Source organism: Mustela lutreola, chromosome 3 (genome assembly GCF_030435805.1).
Source record: "Mustela lutreola isolate mMusLut2 chromosome 3, mMusLut2.pri, whole genome shotgun sequence".
Lineage (NCBI taxonomy): Eukaryota > Metazoa > Chordata > Mammalia > Carnivora > Mustelidae > Mustela > Mustela lutreola.
In genome coordinates, this window is record NC_081292.1 from 185,774,301 (window position 1) to 185,800,192 (window position 25,892).

A 25,892-nucleotide genomic window follows, 5' to 3' on the forward strand; every position below is an offset into this window, starting at 1 on the left:
TCATTGCCCCATTCTCTTCTAGGTGAATCTACATGTCAATGACTGATAAACACTAATCCCTATGGATAAATCAGGGATCCGATGCCTTACATATTTCAAGTAACATAATCTATTAATCTGGTTAAAAAGCATACATATCCAGGTGTTCCTGGCTGCCTTAGTCCGTGGAGTGTGTGACTCTTGATCTTGAGGTTTTGAGTTTAAGCCCCACTTTGGGTGTAGAGATTATTTAAAAATTAAATCTTTAAAAAATATAAATAAAAAAATAAAAGCACACATATCCAGATATGCGGAAATACATATATATCGTATTGCCAGATTAGGAAAGAGTATTTAGAGGCAGGGAAGGGGGACGCTCCTGGACTTCCACCAGCTTTCAGATCACACAATATAAGCAGATTGATAGGAGGAAAGAGTATAGGAGTTGAAACCACAGCTCCTTGTTTCAAATTCCAATTTTGTTTACCTACAGATGTCACTGAGCTTTTATTACCTAATCCATAAAAGGAAATGATGCTTACCTCCCATGGTTATGTGAATGAGGCTCAAATGTGATGTTATTTGTGAAAGTCCTTTTAAAGCTGGAAAGCATTAAAACACGCTAGAGTTACATAGAGTTACATAAGTTATTATTACAGTAATTGAAAAAGACACTCGCTTGAGCCAGCTCCTCAAATCAAGCAAGTTAACATGTATTCTGAGAGCTGCAAGAGGACTGGCAGTTAGCAAGGGGCTCGTTTTGGAATGGTGGGTCACAGGCTCTGGAGTCTGTGCCTCAGCCTCATCTTGAAACAGAGTCTTCACAGGCTCTTGATCCTTCTTGCCACTCAGCTCAGCCTGAAGACCACTGGGCTGGAAGCACTGCAGTGAAAGAAGGCAAGTGCTTGAGTAAGGAAGATTGACTGCCCCAGGCCTATCCTCCTGTGACCTCTGTAGCACAATTACCAAAGACTTACTGCAAAATATAAACAAAATGATTCATTTTAGTGGGTTGGGGAGACATCCTGTTGTTGGAAGTGAGTGAGCATGGGGGCTGGGAGGAGTCCTACCCAGCGCTCAGGTTTGGACTTCATCCTGAAGATGGGAAGTCTGCTTAGAAAAGAGGGCATTAGCACATTATAGTGGTATTCCACGTCTCTACCTGGGCACTCGTGCCCTCTCACCTGAGGTCTTCCTAACTGTGTAACACTCTCAGTGAGGACAGTTCCAATAGCTTAGAAACAAAAAATATCCAGCGCCTTGTTAAGATTGAATTTGCATTAGAAATATTGCAAGATCCTCTATTTATCTCATGGTGGAAGAGAACTCCATTCTGAATCTCTTCTTCCTGAACACCCCTTTTTTTCCCTGCCTCAATTTCCCCTCTTGCATTCTCTTGGGCTCTCCTAAAGATGTGTAATGTGTGTGAGTGTGTGTATATAAGTACACAAATATATATAAAACATATACTATACGAAACATATCTCATACACTTAAATGTACATTGTACAAATATACAATGTTAATTATTATCTCTGATGCATTATAAAATAAGTAGTGTGTATCAGAGCATACCAGTGTTTAAAAGTAATTCACCATTATTTAGGGGGAAACTAAATGTAAATCCTCTCATTTCTGCTAGTTTGTTTTGTCAAGAGGTGACGGTAGATAGACTGAAGAGCCAGTCGAGATGAATTTTAACTGGAAGTTTTAAATATAAATATGCACAACATCAAATTTGACAAGGTAATTGGTATCTTCCTTTTCTTGGCCAGAACTTGGCACCATAAACCAAATTAATAATAAACTAAATGATTCTCAACTTTGATCAACTAATTCTTAATTTTCAACCAATTATTGGAGGAACACCCTAGTATTAGTCAAGAAAAGATTGAAAATAATACAGTTCTGAAAGGAAAGGAAAGAGAGGCTTAACTTACACCTCCTTTGAAGAGTTACCTTGTGATTCTAGTACTGTCAGTATGAAATCCCAGTTACTACAGTAAGCAGGAAAATGGAGCATCGAATGAATTTTGGCACTTAAGATACAATCTGAACTTCCCAACAAAGAATCCCATCAGAGTTGAGAAGGAATGATTGTTACTTATGGCCAACTGACTGGGCTGCTTCCAGTGTATCATTCATTCTTGCCCTGTCTTTCTTTTCTAATGGATAAGGAGTAAATAAGTAACTTTTCTCAGGGTACCTGGGTGGCTCAGTTGGTTAAGTATCTGCCTTCTGTTCAGATCCTGATCCCTAGGTTCTGGGATCAAGCCTGCAGTAAGACCCCCTGTTCATGGGAAGTCTGCTTCTACCTTTTTTCCCTGTTCATACTCTCTCTCTTTCTCTCAAGTAAATAAATAAGATTTTTTTTTAAGTAGCTTTTCTTTTTTAAAATCTCCTTGGGCAGTTGTTTCTTAGATTTTTAGATACTTATTTTTAAAGCATTTTGAAACTTAATCAGGAATGTTTTCATTCTGTGATAAATCATTGTAAATTTCTGACTCTTTTAGCTGCATCTTGAGGAGAGAGTATCCACTTTATATTTTTTAAAGAATTTTAGGAAACTACACTAGCATTGATAATAGACCTCATTTCCCTATCAACAAGCAAGAAAAATGATGTGGGACTGAAGATGCAAAACAGGCCTTCCAAGTACAGGCAGGTTACTCTGAATTACCATACGTAACAGAAAAGAGAATCACTTTGCAGAGATGTTGTAAGAATTACAAATGATATATATTTGCCACATAAAGGAATAATTATTAGGAATACCATAAATTACAGTCATCTGGCTATCCATTTATCCTTTGGGGCATCTAGCCCCAACCAGTATTTTGACATCAGTCCTATTGTTATGTCAAACTTTAATTTCTTTCCAACTGGGTATATTGCACCTGATTTCATCAGCCTCTTTAAATTATTGAGAGTTACTGGCCTGAGATTTAAAGTTCCTGTTAACTATTTTCTGAACATTTTGTTAGTAACACAGAATAAGAGCTGTTCAGTGTTGCCAAAAGGAATAATTAAAAGGTGCTTTGGGGGAAATCGGTGCATGTCTAGTAGCAAGTGAGCAAAAGTGGGCAATTCATTTTGTTGACTTGAATGATACAAAACCAGAGGGACAGTGATCAGGAAAAGATAAAATTGAATTGGAAGAGATTAATGGAATTTACCCTGACTCCACTGTCCCTTGAGCACTCCACTGTCCCTATGCTCAAAGGGACAGTGAATCAAAGCTCATGTGAATCATATCAATTTTGATATTTGAGAATTGGAAATTGGCTTGAACTTTCAGATACTTCCGTGTTTCATTTCTGTTATTTACTGGATATCCTCCAGGATTGGCGCTGATGGCTTGTTATTGAAGAGCCAGTAAGACCCCCCCTCATTTACAGTGTATTGTGTCAAAGCCAGGAAGAAAGTGTTGTGGACTTCTAAGTTTTAATCCTTTAGCTTCATGTAGTTGCTCACGTTTTTCTAAAAGAAACCACCAGTGTATACAGAAGGGTTTTCTTGTGTCTTACAGCACCGCTTTATACTTCCTTCACCATTTCTAGGTATTGAACTGGGAAGAAAGGGATGGTGTGAGGAATGCAATTGCAGTATCTATTATCTCTGAAGATGAAGCACTTGGAGACTTTTTGCATCCTTCTGTTTTTCTCCACATCATTAAGCTGAGAGAGTAAAAGCATCTGCTTGCCTCAGATACAAAAGAGGCTGCTGCAGAGTCCACTAAATAAGCATAAAAAGGGACAAGAAGAAAGAAGAAAAATACATGCATACTAAGCTATTCACTTAGTTCATGTGCTGATTCATGCTCCAGTTTATTTTAATTATTAGATGTATGGGAAGGATTTAATTTCATTGTTAGCCCAGAGAATTCTGATCCTGGAAGGGCAGTTCCTAAATAGGAAGAGGGGGTGGGGAAACCTGGGGTGTCAGTTACATATAATTCTCAGGTATTAATGACCCTGAAATCAAGCTGGGGGGGCTGGGGGTTGTTCTGCTAACATGGTGAACTCAGGTTTTGTCCTGTCCCTCATCAGTCTAAGAGTGAAGATAGTTACAGTTCCCTTGTCCACCAATAGCATTTCCACGTTCTGTCGGTAAAAGGTATTCGATGCCATTTGTGCCTCGAATTGAATGAGTAATGACGCTGCGTTGATCATGTAGATACACATATTAGGATAATATCTACCCAAGAAAGGATAGCAAAGAGCAAATGTATCAGCAGGGCTGCATCAACGAAGACTTTTAAAATTAAGAGGGGATCTGAAGGCAACATTGTTCACAACTCAAACAAATAACAAGAATTCTCTGATAGCATGCATGTGGTAAAGGTCTATTAAGATCAAGATGCTCTCAAACAGATAATCAAGAAGGGAGAGAGGCTAAACACAGTGCCCCAGGATCTTGCGTTACTCTCATCCATACAAGGATGGAGACCACTGACCTGAGTGTGGCAAAGAAAGCTGTAGAGGCCTGGGGGAACGAAATGGCACTGCTTCCCTTGGTTATCATTTTTGAAAATCTGAAGCAACTGCATAATGAAACTGACCCACTAGAAAAGCTGTATCATTTACCATCAATTGTGAGAATATCTTTAAAGGGCTGCCAGCTGGCTAATGGCTAACCTGTTTTTTGTTTTTTTTTGTTTTTTTAATGTGAGAAAGGAGATCCTGGGAATTCACATTAAGTGTGGGCAAATTTTTCCTTTAGCAGAAAAAAAAAAAAAAAAAAAAAAAAAAAAAAAAAAAAAAAAAAAAAACCACCCACACACAAAACCCTGCCTAGGCATTTCATTCAGTGTAGTTTTAATACATTCACTTATGTCTTTTTAACCTGCTGAAACACCTTGAAATAATTAACTGAGTACTTGCAGTTAGATAAGCCAGTGGTTGGCATTTTGTTGTGATCTTCCCACAGGGCTCTGAATGAAGGCCCCTTTAAATAAGTTGGGGAACAAGTTCATAGTAGATAAAAGGTTAGATCCCAAATAATTCCGAAAACCAGTTGAGGTATGCAAATATGTAAAGTGAGAGCAGTGTGATGACTTTTAGAAGCCTAGAAATAATTTTAAAACATATTTATTAACGATTCAGAAGCAATGCAAATAAATGGTACATATTTGCCAAAAACAAGTCTGGAGGATTACGAGAAACTCTTGAAGGACTTAATTAAGCTCAGTAATGGGGTAAACACAATAGCAGTGATGCTCAGTGGAGAGAGGATCAGGTAATATATAATGAACAGTTTGGAGTCGTGCATGTAATGAGTTCTGAATTAGCCAGGCCTCTCAGGAAGAGAGACTACCAGCTAGTATCATAATAAACAGGGCAAGGAGGACAGTGGATTAAAAAAAATAGATTAATGGATTACTCCCAACATATGCAAAAAGTGGATGGAACTTACCAACCCAGAGAGCTTTGTTATAAAGCTATTCTTGAACTGGCTTGTAGGTTAGATTGCATTATAATGAACATTCTCTGACATTTCAGTAACTTTTTAAATAATTCTTTTTAAGAAGATTTTATTTATTTGACAGAGAGAGACACAGCAAGAGAGGGAACATACCGGGGGAATGGGAGAGGGAGAACCAGGCCTCCCCCAGAGCAGGAAGCTCGATGCAGGGCTCGATCCCAGGACCGTGGGATCATGACCTGAGCTGAAGGCAGATGCTTAACGACTGAGTCACTCAGGCGCCCCTGACACTTCAGTAATAAAAACTTCCTAAATTTTAATGTAATTCCAGTATACAGATGGTTAACGACTTACGATCATTCAACTTGCAATTTTTTACTTTTACTGTGGTGTGAAACAGTATGCATTCCGTCAGAACCACACTTGGAATTTTAAATTTTTGTCTTTTTCCTGGGCTAGCAATATGCCTTCGGATTCTCTTTCATGATGCTGGGCACCAGCGGCCAGCTGCAGCTCCCAGTTAGCCATGCATCATGAGGATAAATGACCGATGGACTTAACAACGTTCCGTATCCATACAACCATTCTTCAGCACAGTATTCAATAAATTACACGAGATAGTCGATACTTTATTACAAAAGGGGTATGTTCGATGATCTTGTCCAACTCTAGGTTAAATGTAATTGCTCTGAGCACATTAAATGTGGGCTATTTTAGGCTAGACATTCAGTAGGCTAGCTGTGTTAAATGCATTTTTTATTATGGTTTTCGCTTTTTTTTTTTTTTTAAGGTTTTGTTTATTTGAGAGAGAAAGACAGCATAGAGGGAGAGTGAGAAGCAGACTTTACACTGAGCAGGGAGCCTGGTGTGGGGCTCAATCCCAGGACCCTGGGATCATGACATGAGCAGAGACAGACGCTTAACTGACTGAGCCACCCAGGCGCCCTGGCATTTGCAGCTTAGGATGGGCTTATCAGGATGTAATGCCATCATACGTAGAGGAAGATCTGTATCACCTTTAAATAGAAAAGTGTGTGCTATTTCAAATACATTGGCAGTCATAAAAGCAGCACAAACATTCATATATCCACTACCTAACTTTATTAAACCCTAACATTTTTAGCCATGTTTCTTTCAGAATCATTTGTTTAAAAGAAATGAAACATGAGGATACCATTGAAGCCGTTGAGTCAACCATTCAGATTAATTTCCCTCCTGTCTGCCTGCATCCCTCCCTGCCTTTCTGAAGGAAGTCATTACCATTTTATTTGGTGTATAGCGTTTCCATGCTTGTTTAATATTTTTTACTATATATTTATATACCTGACTACATCACATAATACTCCTTTGCAGGTTTTATAAAGATTTCTGTGATTTCTGGGTTTTAATTTAACTTTGTTGTTGGGTGAGTTGTGTTTATTTCTCCTTGGTAGCTAGGGAGAAGTGCTCACCGTGAGGGAACGGTAGAGTGTCTCAGCTAGAGTGCCAAAAGGAACCTATTATAGGAGTTGAACTCTGGGTGACAACTGGGGAGGGTCCTAGGAAGCAGATCTTTGTTCTGAAATGGGTGCTGTGAAGAACCGGGGATAATTCTATGATTCTTTGCCGAAGGGTGTCTTTGATAATTTCATCTCTATGTAATATAGCAAGTGGTTTTTCCTCTTCTTCTCCTCTTATTTTATATGTCTCCTAGTATAACTGTAAGGTATTTTCCCAGCTTTACTGAAATATAGTGGACACATAGAGTATTAGTTTCAGATGTACAACAGAATGATTTGATATGTGTATATATTGTGAAATGATCACAGTAATTTAGTTAACATCCGTTACTTCACCTGCTTGCCAATTTTTTTCTCATGCTAACTTTTTTTTACTTAAATTCAATTAGCCAGCATATAGTAGTACATCATTAGTTTTTGATGTATTGTTCAGTGATTCATTAGTTGTGTATAACACCCAGTGCTCATCACATCACATGCCCTCCTTATTGCCTATCGCTGAGTTGAGAACTTTTAAGATCCACTCACTTCGCAACTTTCAGATATATAACACAGTATTGTTAACCATTGTCACCATATGTATTAAGTGCCCAGGACTTACTTATCTTATAACTGGAAGTTTGTACCTTTTGACCACAGGTTTTTAAGCTTTATAGCAATAGCACCCCAACCTAGCATCCTTTTGCACCATGCTTTTTAGTTGAACACTGTGTTACTGCTTAGGATGGCATTTTGTATGTTTATCTCCATTGATTTGTGCAGCTTTAGTGGATTCATTTTGACCATGTATTCCATACATAGATATATCACAATCTATTTATCTGTGGTCTTTTGATGAGCACCTAGGTTACTTTTTCAATTCTTTCCAGTAGTATTGTGATGGATGTTTTAAATATGTCTCTTGGTGCATGTATGCACATGTGTCCGGGGTATATACCTACAGCTCTGCACATTTAGAGTTTGTTCAGTGTGGTCAAATGCATTCCATGGTGACTTTACTAATTTTTTCCCCCCACCATGAGATGAGAATTCCCCACTGCTGTATATCCTCTCCAACACTTGGTGTTGTCAGACTTTTTAAACTTTTTGCCAATCTGATAGACAAATGGAATCTTGAGGTTTTCTATTTGTATTTTTCTGCATTACTTCTTTCTTTAAAAAAAAAAAAAAGAAACTTTTTTCTTAGAAAAAAAAAGAAAATACTAATTGCCACGTTAGCATTTTTTTTTTTTTCTGCAACCTAGGAATATGCCCCATGGGGATTTTTCTCTGCTTTTTTTCTTTTTTCCTAATGATGAAAAATGATTTGATGGAAAGTGATTCTACATAGAAGGAGAGAACAGGCCAGTAATATGTTGTTGTTACAAAGCAAGGCACAGGTCACTTAGATTTTCTCTTTATGATTGGCAGAGGTCTTGGTAAGAGAATCTTTGGTTTCGGAGAAAGTCAAGGTTGACGAGAGATGAGGTTGCTACCTGTCAGCAGTGCTGCTTGAAAGAAAAGGTTGTGACATACATTTTCCACTGGCAGGTTGTCACATGTATCATTTGCAAATAGACGGAATATGAATACCAAAGACATAAATATTACACAAGCTGTGGAGAAGTGATAGGATCCCAAACCAGACCCTTTTCTTCCCAAGTGAATAGACCATCTGTTGAATTAGAGACATTACTCAGCTTCTGTGTTTATGGGACTTTCCTTTTTTCTGCTCAGTGATCCTGGGAATGTACTTCACTGGCTTTTATTTTTACACTATAACACGTATAATTCTATGTGATAACTGAGTCAGATTTCTGAATGAAAAAAATCGTTGTTAGTAACATACCTTTATAGGGGTAATGACTGAAATTCTTTTCTCCATATCATTACTCTTAATGGGTTACTGAGATCATATTTTAATTTCCAAACATAATTTTCATCTTATGTTAAGTGTTTAGTACTTCAGCATGGCTAATCTCCTTTTACAGGAGATTCTTCCACTTGTAATAGTTGTGATGGATGGGTAGTCCAGATTTATGTTTCCTGCATAAGTGAGGAAATGACTCAAGGTAGAGGGTCGTGGTTGCATCATAAATCATTTGCAAAGCTAGGATTAGAAGAATGCTTTTTAAACTCTTGCTCCTGCCTCGTGCTTCACTCACTAGAGAAATTCCTAAAATTTCTGCCAACATGTAGCTCCTGACAATGACTCATAACTTAGTCCAGACACCAGAAAGACAAATACTTAAGAAACAAGTTGAAGGAGACATTTTTCTGGCAAACTCCCAAACAACTCCAGGATAGGACCCATTAGCAGTGGGTCACTAGGATGGTGAGTCACTTTCGATGGTGCTCCTTTTCTGGGTGGAAGCAAATATGCTAAGACCCATTGAAGTTTTTGGTGCCTAAAAGGTATGATTTCTCTCAATATGAGAGAAAAGCTGTACCTCCCCTGATACGTTTATTTAATTCCGTTTTATCTGGGGCCACACTAGATGATTGTTTCTGTAGTTCCTTAGGACACCCAGATTCAGATTTGCAGCCAACTTTTAATAAAGCAAATACCTTTGGCACTTATTATTGTATTGGCTATATTCTTTCCTATACTTGTTTGCTCTCATTCTGATTTCTTCATTACCTTATTTTTTCCCATTATAGAGTGTGTACTTTTATAAGCTTTCCCAAATCCTTCTGGAATGAAATTCCCTTCCCCAAGCAATGTCTTAGACAAGTTTTGCTGAAGGACTTCCACAAATAGTGATGCCCGGTTTTAACAGATTTTCACAAGTAAACAGTAAGGAGCTTCTTGAATTACTGTATTTAAGCCAAGTTAGTGAGTTGGGAAGTGGCAGTTTACAAGTAAGTTCTAGTACATCAGGACTGAAAGCCAAGATATTTCCTTATGTTAAAAGTTCCTTCCTGGGGGCCAAAAAAATTTTCCAGTTCCAGATTCCTTTTCAGTTGGGAATATGTGAGATCATAGGTAAAGGCACTGTTTTCCAAAGTGCACCCCATGGAATATTCATTCCCAGGAATCTTAAATAAAAACAGGAAGAAAAAGAAAAAAAAAGAAACAGAATTAATATTCTGTACTCACATTTGTGGAAATGTGGAATTAACTAAAGGTATTCAGGTTTTTTACTGAAAAACTTCTCAGAATCTTTAATATGCAAATGTATTCTGGCTTTCCCAGAACAGAAGATAGAGCTTAGTTTCCTAAACTCATTTGGCTCCAGAGCCTGGTTTATGGAAATGCTTATGCTCCCCAACCCCCTGCTCCCCCAACGGCAACATCACACTGGAGACCACCACCCTGGTGGGAGTAGAATCAGTCCTTCAGTTCTCGGCCCCCACCCCTGCAGGTTTTGTGAGTTCACTCCCCAGCTGAGCGCTATCCCTGTGAGTAATAATGAGAGCATAGCACTTCGCTGACAACTCCGGAGGAACATGGTGGCATGGGGGAAGTACCTCCACCCTTTACTCCGTGCTAACAGATGTCCCTGGACCTGTGGAATGGGGCAGTTTTCAGGGGAGTCTGTGGCTAGTGGGGTGCAGCGCAGTGGCTCTCAGTGTTAGCCGTCAGCCCAGCCACACATCAGTGTGGATCCAGCTTCTGGTCAGCCCTGCCCAACGGCTATGGGGCACTTTCCTGGTTAGCCGTATCTAGGAAGAATTAAGAGACTAAGTTTTATAGGAGGAATGTTCTACAATGGAAGAAGAATCTAGGGTTTGTTTTTCTTTGAACGTCGGATTTGGAAGGAAATAAAACAGTTGCCAAGATTCTGTTTGCAGATGGCCATGGCAAGGAAGATTTTTAAAAAGGCAATTGTGAATCTTTGTTACTGAAAGACAAGCTTCAATTGGTTACTGTTAGTCCTGAGAAAACAGTTGGACCCCACTCGCCTAAGAAGAGCCATAGAACTCAAGATTCCTCGCCAAGGGCAAATATCCTTAATAGTATTAGTAAGTCTTTTTAAACTCCAGATTCACTCCATGTGGGAGTTTATTATCTGGCATGTGTGTTTTATAATTACGTCTCCTAGCCCTGAATCACATCATTTTGTTTACAATTTAAATAAATCAAGCCATGATCTTTGGAATCCATCGCCCAACAGGGTCCCCTTAATCTTCAGAAAGGAAGGAGGCACATCTCTTCTGGAAACTAAGGAAGATGGGTTATGGAGCCCTTTGGGCTGACCATCAGCTCAAGTGTGCACTTCAGGATCAAAGAGGCAACATCTGAAGAGATAGCAAGGTCCTGAGTCTAAACTGCCTCAGCCCTTTATCCTAAAAAATAATGATAGTAATATGCCACATGTATCAGAAGGGCAAGAATCTTTTCGCACCTCCTGTAGCACCTGCAATTTTGAATTTTTTAAAAAAAGATTTTATTTATTTATTTGACAGACAGAGATCACAGGCAGGCAGAGAGGCAGGCAGAGAGAAGGGGTGATACAGGCTCCCCATTGAGCAGAGAGCCCGATGCGGGGCTTGATCCCAGGACCCTGGGATCATGACCTGAGCCAAAGGTAGAGGTAACCCACTGAGCCACCCAGGCGCCCCAGCACCTGCAGTTTTGTAGCCAGAGTCCCCAGATTATCTTCCCCAGGAAACTTCCATTTAAAAACCTGTTGGTTACCATACTTGGAGCCAAGTCTGAGGAATGTGGGGAAGATCCCAGTATATGTGAGACACCATCTTAGATGACCCAGGGTCTGTTTTGGGTCTCTGCAGCACAGAGAGACACCAGCCTTTTGAGTATAGGGCCTTCTTACACACTGCTTATAGGACTTAGCATCTTGCCGCAGCTCTCACTGCCAGGAACAGTCTACTTTTTTGCCAAAGGACTTGACCTGGGAAAAGCACCTGATGATGGAGCAAGACTTGCCTGGGGAGAATTAGGAAGAATGTATCATGGTGCCACACCTACTGGGCACGCAGTAATTGAAGCACTGTAGCAGGTGGTACAGGTACATATTATGAATTACTAGGGAGAGAAGCACTCCTAACAATACTCCTAACCAGTCATTGGTTCAAGGCACAGGGATGGGAGCCCAGGTGGAGCGGCACAGCCCTGCTCACTGCGTGGTAAATGACATACATGACGCAACAGCAGTCTGATGAGCAGTGGGCACTCCAGATTCCACACGGCCTTCTCTCTCCAGTCTTCCCAGTGCCTTATACAAGTTACCTGATTCATCTTCCTTGTGCTCTGTGAGGTGGCAAAGCCCATTATCCTCCATTTGGTAGATGTGGAAATAGAGACATGGGGAGGTTAATTGACCCCTGATAATTTAGTGAATCAGCATCAAAACCAGAATGGTACCTGTTTTTCAAATTCTCAGTCTGCTCACTCCACGATACAGGAAAATGTAGCTGAACAGAATGTTGTTTTCATTATTGTCGTGTATCACATAGTTCTGGATCCATCTGTGACACTTAACTTTTCATGTGACTTTGAGCAAGTTGCTTGATCTCTCTGAGGTTGTCTACAAAATGGGCATCACCATTGCCCTGCCTATCCTATAGGATGGTCTTGGGGCTTGTATGAAATGGTCATTGTTTAATTCTTGAAAAAAAAGGACTTTTTTTTTTCTTACCAATGTTTTGCCATTTATTTTCAAACATACACTACTTGTGTACATAATATTTCTGATAATTTAGGAAAACAAATGACTTCTATATGCATCTTATATAATAAAAGTGTGATTAGCTTTGAAAGTAGGTGGTCTCTCTCTGTGTCTTTCTCTCTCTCACACACACGCATAACCTAGAAATAAATTTTTTAATGTTTAAATGAAGTATTTCTTATTTTTAGAAAATTGAAGGATGACCCTTACTTAGCACCTTCCTCAGGGCCAGATACTCAGTGTCTGTTTGGTAAATATTCACTGAACAGATAGGGGACGGAGAGATTCTCTCTGTGGACAGTAATTTCTGTGGTTGATATTATTGATGTCAGTGTGTACTCCCTCTATTTTTAAAGAAACTGAGACCTAAATGGCCTATAATAAGTATTACTGGTTTTATCAGTATTGATTTACCCATTCTTACAAGGCACATAAATATAATGCAGTATTACCCATTGTACTTACTATCAATTGAACTTACTGTATCCATGGTTAGCTATTGAACTTATGGTAATATGGGATAAAATTTGCTATAAATGATAAAGATAAAGGTGGATATTATGTTAAAATCCTAAATCATGCAGTCTTCCTGTGACCTTCAGGGGTTTGTTCATTCATCCATTCATTCATTCATATCGTTAATAATTGCTAGCACTGTGTCAAGCATTGTGTTCAGTACTATGTAAGGGTTTTTCATTCTTTCGAGTAGCTTATTCTTTATCTAGTCTCTCAAGAAGTGCAATTTTATTGAGCTCATGACTTTACCTGAAGATTCAAAGTTATACCAGTATTACACCCTAGGCTAAAGTCTCTCTGGTCTGCAAAGATTTTAAAAAAAAAGAAGAAAGAAAGAAAGAAAAGCAAACCCACATTCAGAGGGATTAGAATCAGGAAGCACTAACGTATTTGAGTTTACCTAGTGATGAGTGAAGAAACAGGACACCTCCCCTCAGGGATCAGTTCTCTCCTCCAAATGGAAAGGGCCTGTGAAGAACAAGGACAGTCCTATGGGTTCCTGATAAAAACTCATGTAATAATTTAAAAGGCTAGGTTTATGTCATTAATATTCTTAATTATATCTTTAAAGATGTTATTGAGAATGAAATTTGCTGAAAAACTGTAAGAAGAATAAAAAGATTGACTTTACTAGATTATTACAAATATCCTTCTGGGATTCACTTCCCTTCTCATACTTTCTTTATTCTTATCTGGTTATTTGTTTATAGGTGATTTTCCAGATATACTTGTCTCATTTTGTACTCTTGTCATGATGAGAAATTCTTGTGGTGTTTCATGAGGAGACTTACCATTTAATCGATCAGAAGGCCTGATAACATATTCTGCTAATGTGACCCTTTATCTAAAAAGTTAAGAAAACTATAACACTCCAAATGAATAACTTCATATTTTTAAAAAATAAGAATTTCCTTCCAAGGTACATCATTCATTTCTTTACTGGGGCAAAGACCAAATTCCTTTTACCTGGAAACACAAAATATCATCTAGGTTGGGTTCTGACCAGCCTTGAGGAAAACACAAAGAAACACAGTGGAAGTTCTCCAATATCTGTCATTATTATAATATCTACAAAGGTCACCAAGGTAGCCTACAGAATGCTTCCTCAGCCTAATGATGTCAAATGGAAGCAACTTCGTGATTGAAAAGACTGTGCCATTTCTTTCTTTAATAATACGGTAAATAGAAAATATTTGGACGGTGCCAGTGAGCGGCGGGCTCCTGAATTTATTATGGAAGGAGGCAAAAATCCTCCCGTGGAGGTGAAAAAGGGACAGAAGTAAAGGAAGATTTGGGGGGAAATAAGCATTCTTGGCTGTACCAGTGAGTAAAGAGCTATGGGAGTTGGTGAAGGGAATAGCAGAAGAAAGAGAAAAAAGAATTGGAAATTGAGCCAAAAGAGGGGGGTGGTCAGTGGAAAGGAAAGAACAAAAGATTGGAAAATAGAAGAAAGGGGATATTAAGGGATATTAAGTAAAAGAGATGAAGGAAGAGAACAAGAAGGATGGGGAAGGTATGAAAATAAGAAGTGAGCAAGAGAGGAGAGGGAGAGGGACAAATACGAGAGGTCATTCCCCCCACGGGTCAGCAAACTAGAGCCTGTAGGCCAAAGCTAGCCTGTTGCTTTTTTTGTAAATCAAGTTTTATTGCAATATAGTCAGGCCCATTAATAGGCACACTATCTACTGCTGCTTTCATACTACATTGACGGAGTTTAGTAATGTGATGGGTACAGTTGAGTCTCACAGCTAATAAAGATTCACTCTCTGACTCCCCTGCAAAAGTTTGTGGTCTAATCCTGTTGTTGGCAAACTTTAGTGTGCATCAGAATTACCAGGAGGGCATCTCAAATTTTTATTTCTAGTAAGTTCCCGGGTGGTGGTGCTGATGCTGTTGGTCTGGGACCTGTGCTTTGAGGACTAGTACTCTAACCTTTGTATTATGTCACACAAATACTGTCTGATTAAGGAATTTTGTGAAGAAAGGGAAAGGAAAACCAAACCTGATCCCCCTTTTAGGTTAACATAGATGTGTAGGTTGATATCACAATTCTTTACAGAATATTTTTTTAATTCTTAAGCTGAATCTTTTTATAACACCAGTTTCATTCTTAAAACAATGAAAACCGAATCTGATTTAGTTAAAAGCTTAGCTAATTGGTAGGTTATTCCTAAAAATGCTTTGTAGTTTGGTTTGATTCAACTCCCTGAAATAATGTTGGAATCTGTCAGTGTTACATTATGTAGGTAATGTTGACTGTGTCCCTTTTATGAGAATAACCTCTCCCCACCCATGGGAGGTTGCTCAGACTACTTCACTGCCTCTGCATGGAGCCCCTCAGAAACTAAACCACAGGTGAATTGGGATCTTGCTTATTACTCACCCTCCTCACTTTCAGGATATACCAGTCTTCTGGTGCCAATTTCCCCGTGGAATTGCAAGTTCTTCGATTCTCTTTCTCCTGGAGATAGTCATAAATGTCCTGAGTATAAGACCTTTGGGAATCATGATTCCAAGGAATTTATCTTGCCTTAGCCTCCATCCCAAGCTCCCAAGATCTGTTTTTCTTTCTACTTACATGTAGTGCTGTGGTTTGCATAGTTATGATCTTCCTCTACCTTTGTCCTTAAATCTGTGCTCTGGCTGTGAATCTGGGCAACCAGTTTTTAGCTCTAATTTGCATGCTCAGTGCTTGCTGCACAGAAGTCCTGTGAGGGATAGAGAAATGTTTCTCTTTTTTCCTGCATCCTAGCATTTACGGATATAAAGAGAAACATGATTTTGGAACCTGAATGTGCCAGAGACATCTTCAGAATAGAATGAGTTCAACTTATCATCAGCAGCTCTTTAAAACCTGTGATGGTTTGAGTCTACCCTTGCTCTGAGTGGTTACTTCCTGGCATACACGTAACTGAGATGGGCAGAAGATGGAGGGTGGGGGGAGAAATCCATTTTTCCGCACAAGAAAACCACTAGATAAAGTTGAATGATATTTAATTCTGACTTGTTAGTTTTAGAGAATCTCCAGATGATGTGGAAAGTTGCTGTGTATGAGAAACTGTATTACGGATATCAAAGAAGGATGTGACATAAATGTATGTCACATGCCTTCCATGTTACAGTGAGGAGGTGGACGCTTAGTAAATCAGTGATTGTTATTGCAACAGTCTTCCTTATCTTAATGAGTGCATGGTCCTTAGTTAAAAGGTGATGGTAAAATAAATCACACAGGCAGTCCATGCTGTGCCTGGCACGGTGTTTACTATAAATGCACACACCCAAGCCAGTTCCTCATTTGCATGAACCCATTGTAACAGCTTAAATATCACTTGTCAGAAAATCCGTGTGAAGCATGAACTGTCTGTACTTTGAACATTGTAGGGACTTTAAAAAAGTTTTTAAAGCAACTCTGCGATGAATTTTCTGATAAAGTAGGCATCGCTGTAGTAATAACAGTGAGGAATCTTGCAGATTTAAACGCTTCCAAATGCCTCTCTAATAACTGATTTGTAATCAATGCCAGAGAAACTAAAATTGGATGTCATGTGCCACCTCCTTTCAGATCTTCTTCCCAGGATGTCTTTTCCCTTTTTTCCCCTTTTCTTCCTGTTGTGTTACGGCTTCCCATGAGCTGTTGTTGTTACCAGCACTGCCTGGCTCAGCTGTTCCATCACTGCAATAAAGGGCCTACAGCAAAGGGGTCATCCACTTCCGTTCTCCTGCTATCTGCTCTTCATTCAGAGGACCCACCGCATGTGTTTGAGGTCAGACAGGAATGAGAGCATTTGCAGACCCACACTCTGGGAGAGCGGCTACCGTTGGGATGTGTGGTAGGGTAGATCACCATTAGTGGTGAAATTTCCCTGCAGAGTTGTAAAGGTCTTGCTGTATGCAGTCTACTGTGGCAGAATTTTGATAGAGGGGTGATGCGAAAGGTTAACGGGCAATTTGACTGCTCTTTCCAGCTCATTCAGGGAATTGTACTACAGTGAAAACAGTGAAGGTCCACTTCCCAGTGAAGTTTTCACTGGGTTAAATGTTAGGAGAGACCCTGGTCTTTCTGGTGTCAGAAAGGGGTGCAGCTTAGAAGGCAGTTGTGGATAGTTTGGTGGATTTAAGGTTTTTCCAGTTTCTTCTAAATTTCAAAAATTTTAATTCATACCAGTCTTATTTCATGTATTAGTTTCCTATGGCTCCTCTAACAAATTACCACAAACTTAGTGTCTTACAAACACCACGAGTTAACTGGAAGTGGGGTTGGGGGATGGGTAAAATCGGTGAAGGGGATTAAGAGGTACAAACTTCCAGTTATAAAATGCCTGTCATGGGATGTAAAGTACAATGTAGGGAATATAGTCAACAATATTGCAACAACTTTGTATGGTGACAGATGGTGACTGGACTTACTGTGGTGATCATTTCATAATGTATATAAATATCTAATCGCTATGTTGTATCCCCGAATCTAATTTAGTACTATGTGTCAGCTATCCTTCAATTTAAAAACCCATCAGCTTACTATTTTATAGTTCTGGAGATGAGAAGTCTAAGATTTAGTCTTCATGGGTTAAAAGTTCGGGTATCAGCAGGGCTACATTTCTTCCGGAGGCTCTAGGCAGATTTGTGTCCTTACCTTTTCTAGCATCTAGAGTTTGTCTGCTTTCCTGGTCTTTTGGCTCCTTCCTCCATCTTCAGAGTCAACAGTACACATCTTCCAGCCTCTCTCCTTTTTTTTCCCTCTTTACTTCTGGCCAACTTTCTTATTTCCCCTTCCCCTTTATTTCCAATTTTCTGTAGGTAGAGCTGTATTTAAGTTACTTAGATCAAATGTCTACCTGTTACTCTCCCTGCTTATATATTAATGCATATGCAACCTTGTTGCTCTTAGTATTTTCTTGTTGTTTAACCTTTCCTCTTTCTTGTTATTATGAAAACAGACTTGTATGGACATCTTTTTTGGCAGATTCATGAGGAAGTTAAGGTTTTGCTTTTTAGTTTTGGTGTGGAATTACTCTTACAGTGTCTAAACCTGCCTTTTTTAAAAAAGTTCATTGTCTCCATATTCTCCCACAAAGAGGAGCCTAGTATTTTAATACTAGACCTAATTGCAAAAAGGTTTGTGCTTTACAGTTTGCCTGTTTTTTGACACGTATATGCCATCATATTTTACAAAGCAAATGTTGCAGTGAAGCTTACAAAACCTTTTACTCTTGAAGTTTTTGTTTTCTGTGATCTTAATTTGGAGAATTTATTTATTCCATTCTTACTGGTTTTTAAGTAGGAAAAAATATTGTGTGCCTAGGATAATTAATCCTATTTATATTATGTTGAATTTTAAGGAGACCAAAAATATTTCCTGGTATCTGGAAGACTAGCTGCATTTATAATGACTTTGATAACAAAAGAAGACATGTACATTGTGGGGAAAAGTAGTTACTATATAGTTAAACAAAAATAAAGTGAAATATATCTCCAGAGGGGAAAAGAAAAGAAAAGAAAAGAAATATATCTCCAAGGAAATCCCTCCAGGTTTTTTGGTTTGTTTTGTTTTATTCTGAGAGAGAGAGAGAGATGGCAAGAGAGAACATGAGCAGGGAAGAGAGGAGGAAGCAGGCTCCCCACTGAGCAAGGAGCCTCATGTGGGGCTCCATCCCAGGACCCTAAGATCATGACCAAAGCCAAAGGCAGACACTTAACTGACTGAGCCACCCTGGCACCCCTGTTCCAGGTTTTTAAATACACATATATTTATATATTTTTTAAAGATTATAACTTTTCTGGTCATGCTGTTTTCTGATCTCATTTTAATTGGCAAGGTATTATAAATATTTTCTGTATTACTTGATAACATTTTTAATAGCTGCATTGTGTTTTATCATATGGTTATACAGTGATTTATTTTTAAAACACTCTAGCAGACATTCTTGCAGCTAATTTCAGGAAAAGAAATTAGTAAGGCAGCAGTCATTTTTACATCTTTTGATGCATTAGTGGACCCGGACAGTCATAATCCAGAAAGTAATTTCACAAAACAGTTACTATACTTCCTTCCCATCGAAGGCAAATGCCATAGCGATGTAATTTTTGTGTTTTGTTTTTTAATTTCAGGTTACCTTGCACCTCGAAACCTTCCTAGTACCGGCTTCTTCCCATTCCTGCAAACCCTACTCTGTGACACAGACTCTAAATGCAAAGACACGCCCTATGGGCCAAAAGATCTGCTTCGTAGGAAAGGAATTGATGATGTGGTATTGAAGGACAGGTAAGGGCTCTTCCCAAGTGTGTTCAGTTGTTTTGAGAGATCAGAATTTGTTTACTTATGAGAGATTCAGGAAGCCCTCCTGGGTTAGATGTATGACTTTATTTTCTACATCTGCGAATGTGGTGATCTAAATATGAATGAACAAACAAGTTGGGTACACACTGAAATTACCATGTTCATGTGGGATTTAACATAATCTATTTTGGATGGATTACCCAAACTTTGCTTTTAAGTTGGGTGGCCAAGCCATTCCTCCCTCAGAGATTCTCTATTCCACCTCAAATTGTCAGTGACACGTTGTCCTAAGCTTGATCACAAGCTTCAGATACAGGGCAATATTAGGGGCGTTATCTTCTGGAAGCATGAGTTATTTATATTACTCTATGTGGTACTTCCCAATGTAATGGAAACCCAGGAGATGCAAATAAGGAAATTTAAGTTTTAGAAATTGGGGTGCCAGGGTGGCTTAGTTAAGTGTCTGACTTCTGCTTGGGTTGTGATCTCAGGGTCCTGGGATCAAACCCCCTATCTGGCTCTGCACTCAGTGGGGAGTCAGCCTGTCCCTTTCCTTCTCTCTCTGCCCCTTGCCCACTCATGCTGTCTCTGTCTCTCTCTCAAATGAGTAAATAAAATCTTCAAAAAATAAAGGAATAAATAAAGTTCTAGAATTCAAAGTAATAAAATTAAAAGTATAGTTATTAAATAACAACCTTTCAATGAGGTTAATGTGTCCTATTTCTTGGTGTGAGAGGCAACTGAAGAATAAAGATAATCTAGACCATTACCTAAGGGACTCCCAGGAACCTACCTATCTGTAGAACTGAAAACAGTATTCTTATCTGAGTCGACCATGAGATAATTCTGGCTAGAGATTTTTTTTTTAAGTGTTTTTCAGGGAAGGATTACATTTATCTCCAATCAGAGATACTTATTTCCAAAATTGTAATTTAACTTCCTTGACATTAAACACCATTTCTCTATTAATATCACCATGATTTTGGTCATCAAATAATGTGGGTGATACTTTGAGAGAGAGCAACTGCGAGCTGTTTAGCATAAAATAGAAACATATCGAAAATTGTCACGGGCAGTGGCTCAGAAAACAATTGTGGAGTTGCTAATTCACCTTGGTTTTGTTGTTTCAATAAGTAAATGAGTCTGAATCCTTAAAACACTCTGATGTTCCTTCCTTCATTTAGTAATTTCTTTAAGAAATAATGACTGAGATGTTTCTGTGTACCAGGCACCATTCTAGGTACCATGACACAGATGTGAATCGGACAAATCCTCTCCTCCTCCGTTACTTGCATTCTAATGGAAATAAGGCAAAAAAATGAGCAAAGAAATAAAGAGCCTAATTACTGATAATAACAGCTGTGCTACAAAAAGAAGATAGCAGGTTATGGGCTAGACGTTGAAAGGTAGGAAGTCAGTAGGGTGGCAGGGGACGGCCTCTGCTAGCAGGTAGCATTTGGGTAGAGACCAGCAACAGCAGATGAAGACAGAGTTCCAGGCAGAGCTGCAGCAAATAATCCTCAGGTGGTGGGTGATAAACCTGACCATTTAGGGGAACAGAACGTTGGCTAAGGTTGCTAAAACATAGTGAGAGATGCTACGAGGGGTGGGGAAGATGTCGGACAGACACACAGGAGACAGAGCAAGCAGGAAAAGGGAAGGGATTTGCATTTTATTTTTAGCATAATGAGAAGCCGTTGGAAGGTGTTAAGCAGGGAGATGACATGAATATCTTATGTGTGAAACCAGCATGTTGTAAGTGTATGCAAGTGTATTACCTCAACCAATACCTGCATTACCTCTGCAAGGGAACCAAGAGCTAACAAGAGCCTGTGCCCTCTTGCGTAATCGGAGGAGAGCGGAGATGGAAGCCTGACATCTTGGTTGTTCAGCTAATTCATAGACGGTCTGTGAGTGGTGAATTAGGTGGGATCTCTGCCTATGTCCTAATAAGGAAGGGAAGATATTAAAGCAGTCACCGTAACAGGAAAGAATGCACGAAGAGGATCAGAAGGTGCTAAAGGAAGACACCTTCCATATTGAAAGCAGAGAGAGCTCTCAGGTGGAGTAACCAGGTAGATCTTCACGAAGGGGTTGGGCAGACATAGGAAATATTAATGTCCCTTATGAACAAATTGGGTTGCAGCTCTACCTGGGGCTGTCAACTTTCTTTTCTCTTTTTCTTTTTCTTTCTTTCTTTCTTTCTTTCTTTCTTTCTTTCTTTCTTTCTTTCTTTCTTTTTTTTTCATGAAGAACCAAGTTACTATGAGGGGAATTGTTATCAATGTCTAAGACTATAAATGTACCTTCCCAAAAAGGAATACTTTTCTGTGTGACATCATAGAGAATCACACTCCCTAAGATGAGTCACTGAGTTAGTTTTGGGACTAGAATTAAAGTCCAGCTTTATATTATCCTCTGTTGATGATTCTCTAGGCAGATGACCATGTGCCCTTTTTTTGTTTTATTCTAACCCCTAGGTAGTTTGTCTAGCCCAAACTGTATACTGCTGTATATTCAGTATTTTCTCTGAACTACGAAGTAATTGGAACTTAATTTAGAAAATTATGTACAATAATAAAATTGCATTAATGATATTTCCCACCACGCTATTAACTTTTATGGTTTATACGGCCATGCAGTGAAACAGGGGCATGGCTACTGGGTAAGCAGCTCCACTAAATTGCTTCCCTTTGGTAAAGGAAGGTTTACCAGCATAGCTTCATTATGAAACAAAACTGTGTTCTTTTTCTGCTTTGTAAGTGCAGGGAAGAAAATGCCATCTTTGGCCTCATCAAAAGAGGCCCACCATGTTTATCTTAATAGACCGCTCTTCTTTTTTTTTTTTTTTTTCTGTTTTAATTTTTTTATTTTATAAACATATATTTTTATCCCCAGGGGTACAGGTCTGTGAATCACCAGGTTTACACACTTCACAGCACTCACCAAAGCACATACCCTCCCCAATGTCCATAATCCCACCCCCTTCTCCCAAACCCCCTCCCCCCAGTAACCCTCAGTTTGTTTTGTGAGATTAAGTCACTTTTGGTTTGTCTCCCTCCCAATTCCATCTTGTTTCATTGATTCTTCTCCTACCCACTTAAGCCCCCATGTTGCATAACCACTTCCTCATATCAGGGCTCTTCTTAAAGACGTGATCACGCTGCTGCCTCTACATGCTGGTGAGTCGCCCAGGGTTTTGATGTTTTTGCATCGGCACCAGCCTTCTGTTATTAAATGCATACTTCTTTAGGCATTAGCTTCAGGATCAGGTGCTTGAAAATAAAAATCCGACACCATACTCAGCATCAACTCTAACTAGCTGTCTGGAAAAAGAAACATTACATTGATGGGTTTTCTTGCTCATTTGTACAACTGATGATCCAATATCACAGGACTTACCCTGGGGTCCTTCCTCCCTCTTCACTGCCTCGAAGAATCTATAGGAACAGTGGGAGCCCCTGGCTGAGCCATCGTTCACACAGCTAGTGAGCAGTGAACATCACCCTCCAGAGCACACAGGGTCATGATTTGGAGAAGTGCTTCAGCATTCCTGAGAATCCCGTGGGAGAATTGCCTCCGTGGATTTGCTCTCTCTGTCATGCCGACACACATGATGACCTGTGGTTTCCAAAATCATAGCTCTGCTCCCATTGGCTTAGATGGAATTTCTAATAGAGTTAACCTTACGTTATTCAATAATTGATTAAAATTATTCAAATATAATTTATTTTTTTTAAGATTATTTAATTTTTTGAGAGAGAAAAAGTGCCAGTGCCGGGAGGAGCACAGGGAGAGGGACCAGGAGACTTGGCACTGAGCATGGAGCCCGATGTGGGCCTCACTCTCCCAACCCTGAGATCATGACCCAACCTAAAATCAAGAGTTGGATGCTTAACTGACTGAGCCACCCAGGTGCCCCCAGGGATAATTTTAAAATGCCAAGGCTTTTGTTTAGTACTGGAGAAACTGACCTAAAGATATCACTGGGAATATAAGGTAAATGGAAGTAGAATAGTTGTGTGTCCTCGTTTGACGACACGGATGACAGGGAATGTATAAGTCACATACTGTATTAACTTCAGAGTAATTTATAACCATTTAGTAACCACTTTAGAATCATTTAGTCATGCAAAAATAAAGGGTTAAAGTTTAATCTATCAAAAAGTAAAGTGGGAGGAAATGTTAACTGCCATGTAGGCAAAATTGTTAATTCACCGTGTAAGAATGTATTGAATGTGTACCGCGTGCTGGAGACTGAGAGTCAGGGCAGGCACGAAGATGGAAAAGGCATGTCCTATGCTGTATACAAACCTGCAGTCAAGTGGGAGAAAGAGACAGACAGGTAAGCAGGTGAGTTGCCATATAACATGGTAAATGTGATGAGTGTTTAGGTCTCACTCTGCCCAGAACATAAGACAACAAAGGGGGCGAATATGTTATTGGAAAGGAGAGGGGTTTGGGTGGGGCGATGTCAGGAGAGTTCTCCAGAGGCCTTTAAGGATGTGATCATTAAGGACAGAGAGGGTGGTGGATCCCAGACTAGATGGAGCTGTGTTTGAGACAGGCCACAGAGCAAGAATCCCAGAGTTTAATGAAAGAGAAATAAATAGAGGCTCTTGCGTAGCTTGAAGGAATAGGCAAATAGTGATAGAAAAAATTATAAGTGTTGTGTTAGTAGTGTTGCCAGATTAATCAGCCTGTTTCAGGACTAGTAGAACATCCTTTGTGTAGTATCACCTGAAAGATGATAGTATCTCCCCCATATTCTGTTTGTTTCTGATACACATCTGGCCCCCGAGACATTGCCTCATCTGTCCATCATAGTAACTTTAAAAACGTTTAGAAATGTATTAGTTCAGATATACATCTCCAAAGTCCCTCCTAAGAATATTAAAGATATCCTAGGATGGAGGAACATATTAAGGCATTTTTAAATCTCAACATCTTAACTGATAAAGATTTTTGGATTGGCTAGTGGGCCACCTAGAAAAGACGTGTATTTTGAACATGGGCAGGCAGGGAGTATCTCTGAAGCATTGATGACCCTGGGAGAATGAACATTAGGATGAAATAGAAGAAAACAATGAAGAAAAATTAAGATATTCCTGTGAATGACATCTCTTGAGGGTAGCCAGGAAGGACAGCTGCATCAAATCAGTAGGGGAGCCTCCGTGGCATTCAGTGCCCTTATTTGTAGCTAAAAGTCTGATGAATGTCGTCTGAAACTGGGATCAGAACTGGCCTAGAGCACATCTCACATCTTCTTTCCAGGTGTCACTGTGTGATTATTCTAGGGAAAAAGGGGAAAAAATATAAAATGTTTAACTAACCCTTCGAGGCAAAAAAGAATGTCAGAATTTTCTTTCTAGGACTTGCCATATGTGCCTTCCCTAAAAGCAATTCTTTTTATAGACAGAATTTACCATGGTACACATGGATACCACCTACACAGGTAATCTTTCCCACTCACAGGAAATAGAGAGACATACAGTATGAGTGCATAAATCCTACCATTATAATGATATCTATAAATGTGACATTTCACAAATGTTACTGTTGGTAGACATGTCTGAGAAGACGTAAAATCTACTCTGGGCCTAGTTTCCCTTCCAGTATCTTAAATGTAACATTTGAATCTGAGCTATTTCTTTTATTGAATTCCATTCCAAAAGAGGGACCTATAAATGCCACTGAGGCAGAGTCTACTTCTTCAGCATCGTACAGGAGAATCCCTTAGACATCTCCATGGTACTGTACAAATGACTGGGTCCCATAACAGGTAGTCAACTAAGCCCATGGGCCACTTGGAAATTTAATTCAAGCTTTCTTGCCCCACCTAGAGGGTTGGATTTTCTGGACTCATGTGAGCTTGTCTGCTGGATTCAGAGGGGCTTCTAAGTTTTTACATTTGCTTTGATATTCTTCCCAGAAATATCCAGTATTAGATTCTCTGAGACTTCCTCAGAGCTTTTGAAGTTCTTGAATAGGGTTTAGGATTTTTTTTTTTTTTCATTATTTCTCATCCAAGCAACCTCTAGGAAGTTGGAAGGATTTTTTGGAAAACACTTTTTATTTTAATTCAGTTAACTAACATATATTACTGGTTTCAGAGATACTGGTCTGTGATTCATTGGTCTTATATAATGCCCAGTGCTCATTACGTCATATGCCCTCCCTAAATAGGATTTTTAAGCTTCCTGACTCTGTCCTAGGGAGTGGGAATGGGCAATGAGTCATCACAGAATAAATTCACTTATCTGTAATAGCTTTTTGCAGGGTTTCTCAGCGTCAGCACCGTTGCTACTTGGGGCCGGATAATTCTTTGTTATGCTGTGCATTGTAGGATGGTCAGCAGCATCCCTGTTCTTTAGCACGTAGGTGACGGGAGCACCACCACCCTCCCATTCTGACAATCAAAAAAATACGCCTCCAGTCATTGCCAAATGTCTGCTGGGACAGGGGCCAAAACTGCCACCAGTTGAGAACCACTCGTCTAGGGAAAAGGTTAGGAAAATGTTCAAAGTAGCAAGAGCTTTGAATTAGGGTTGTAATTCTAGACTCTTGCTCTATAAGCACAGATTA

General features: G+C 39.4%; 1 protein-coding gene across 1 annotated transcript in view; it reads left to right on the forward strand.

Moving 5' to 3' along the window:
- Window positions 1–25,892, forward strand: part of ABCA12 (ATP binding cassette subfamily A member 12) — a 170,932-nt gene that overhangs the window by 34,913 nt on the left and 110,127 nt on the right. The window contains exon 3 of the mRNA XM_059168127.1: window positions 19,139–19,292. Within this exon, the coding sequence (XP_059024110.1) occupies window positions 19,139–19,292 (154 nt within the window). The remainder of the gene's footprint in view (window positions 1–19,138; window positions 19,293–25,892) is intronic.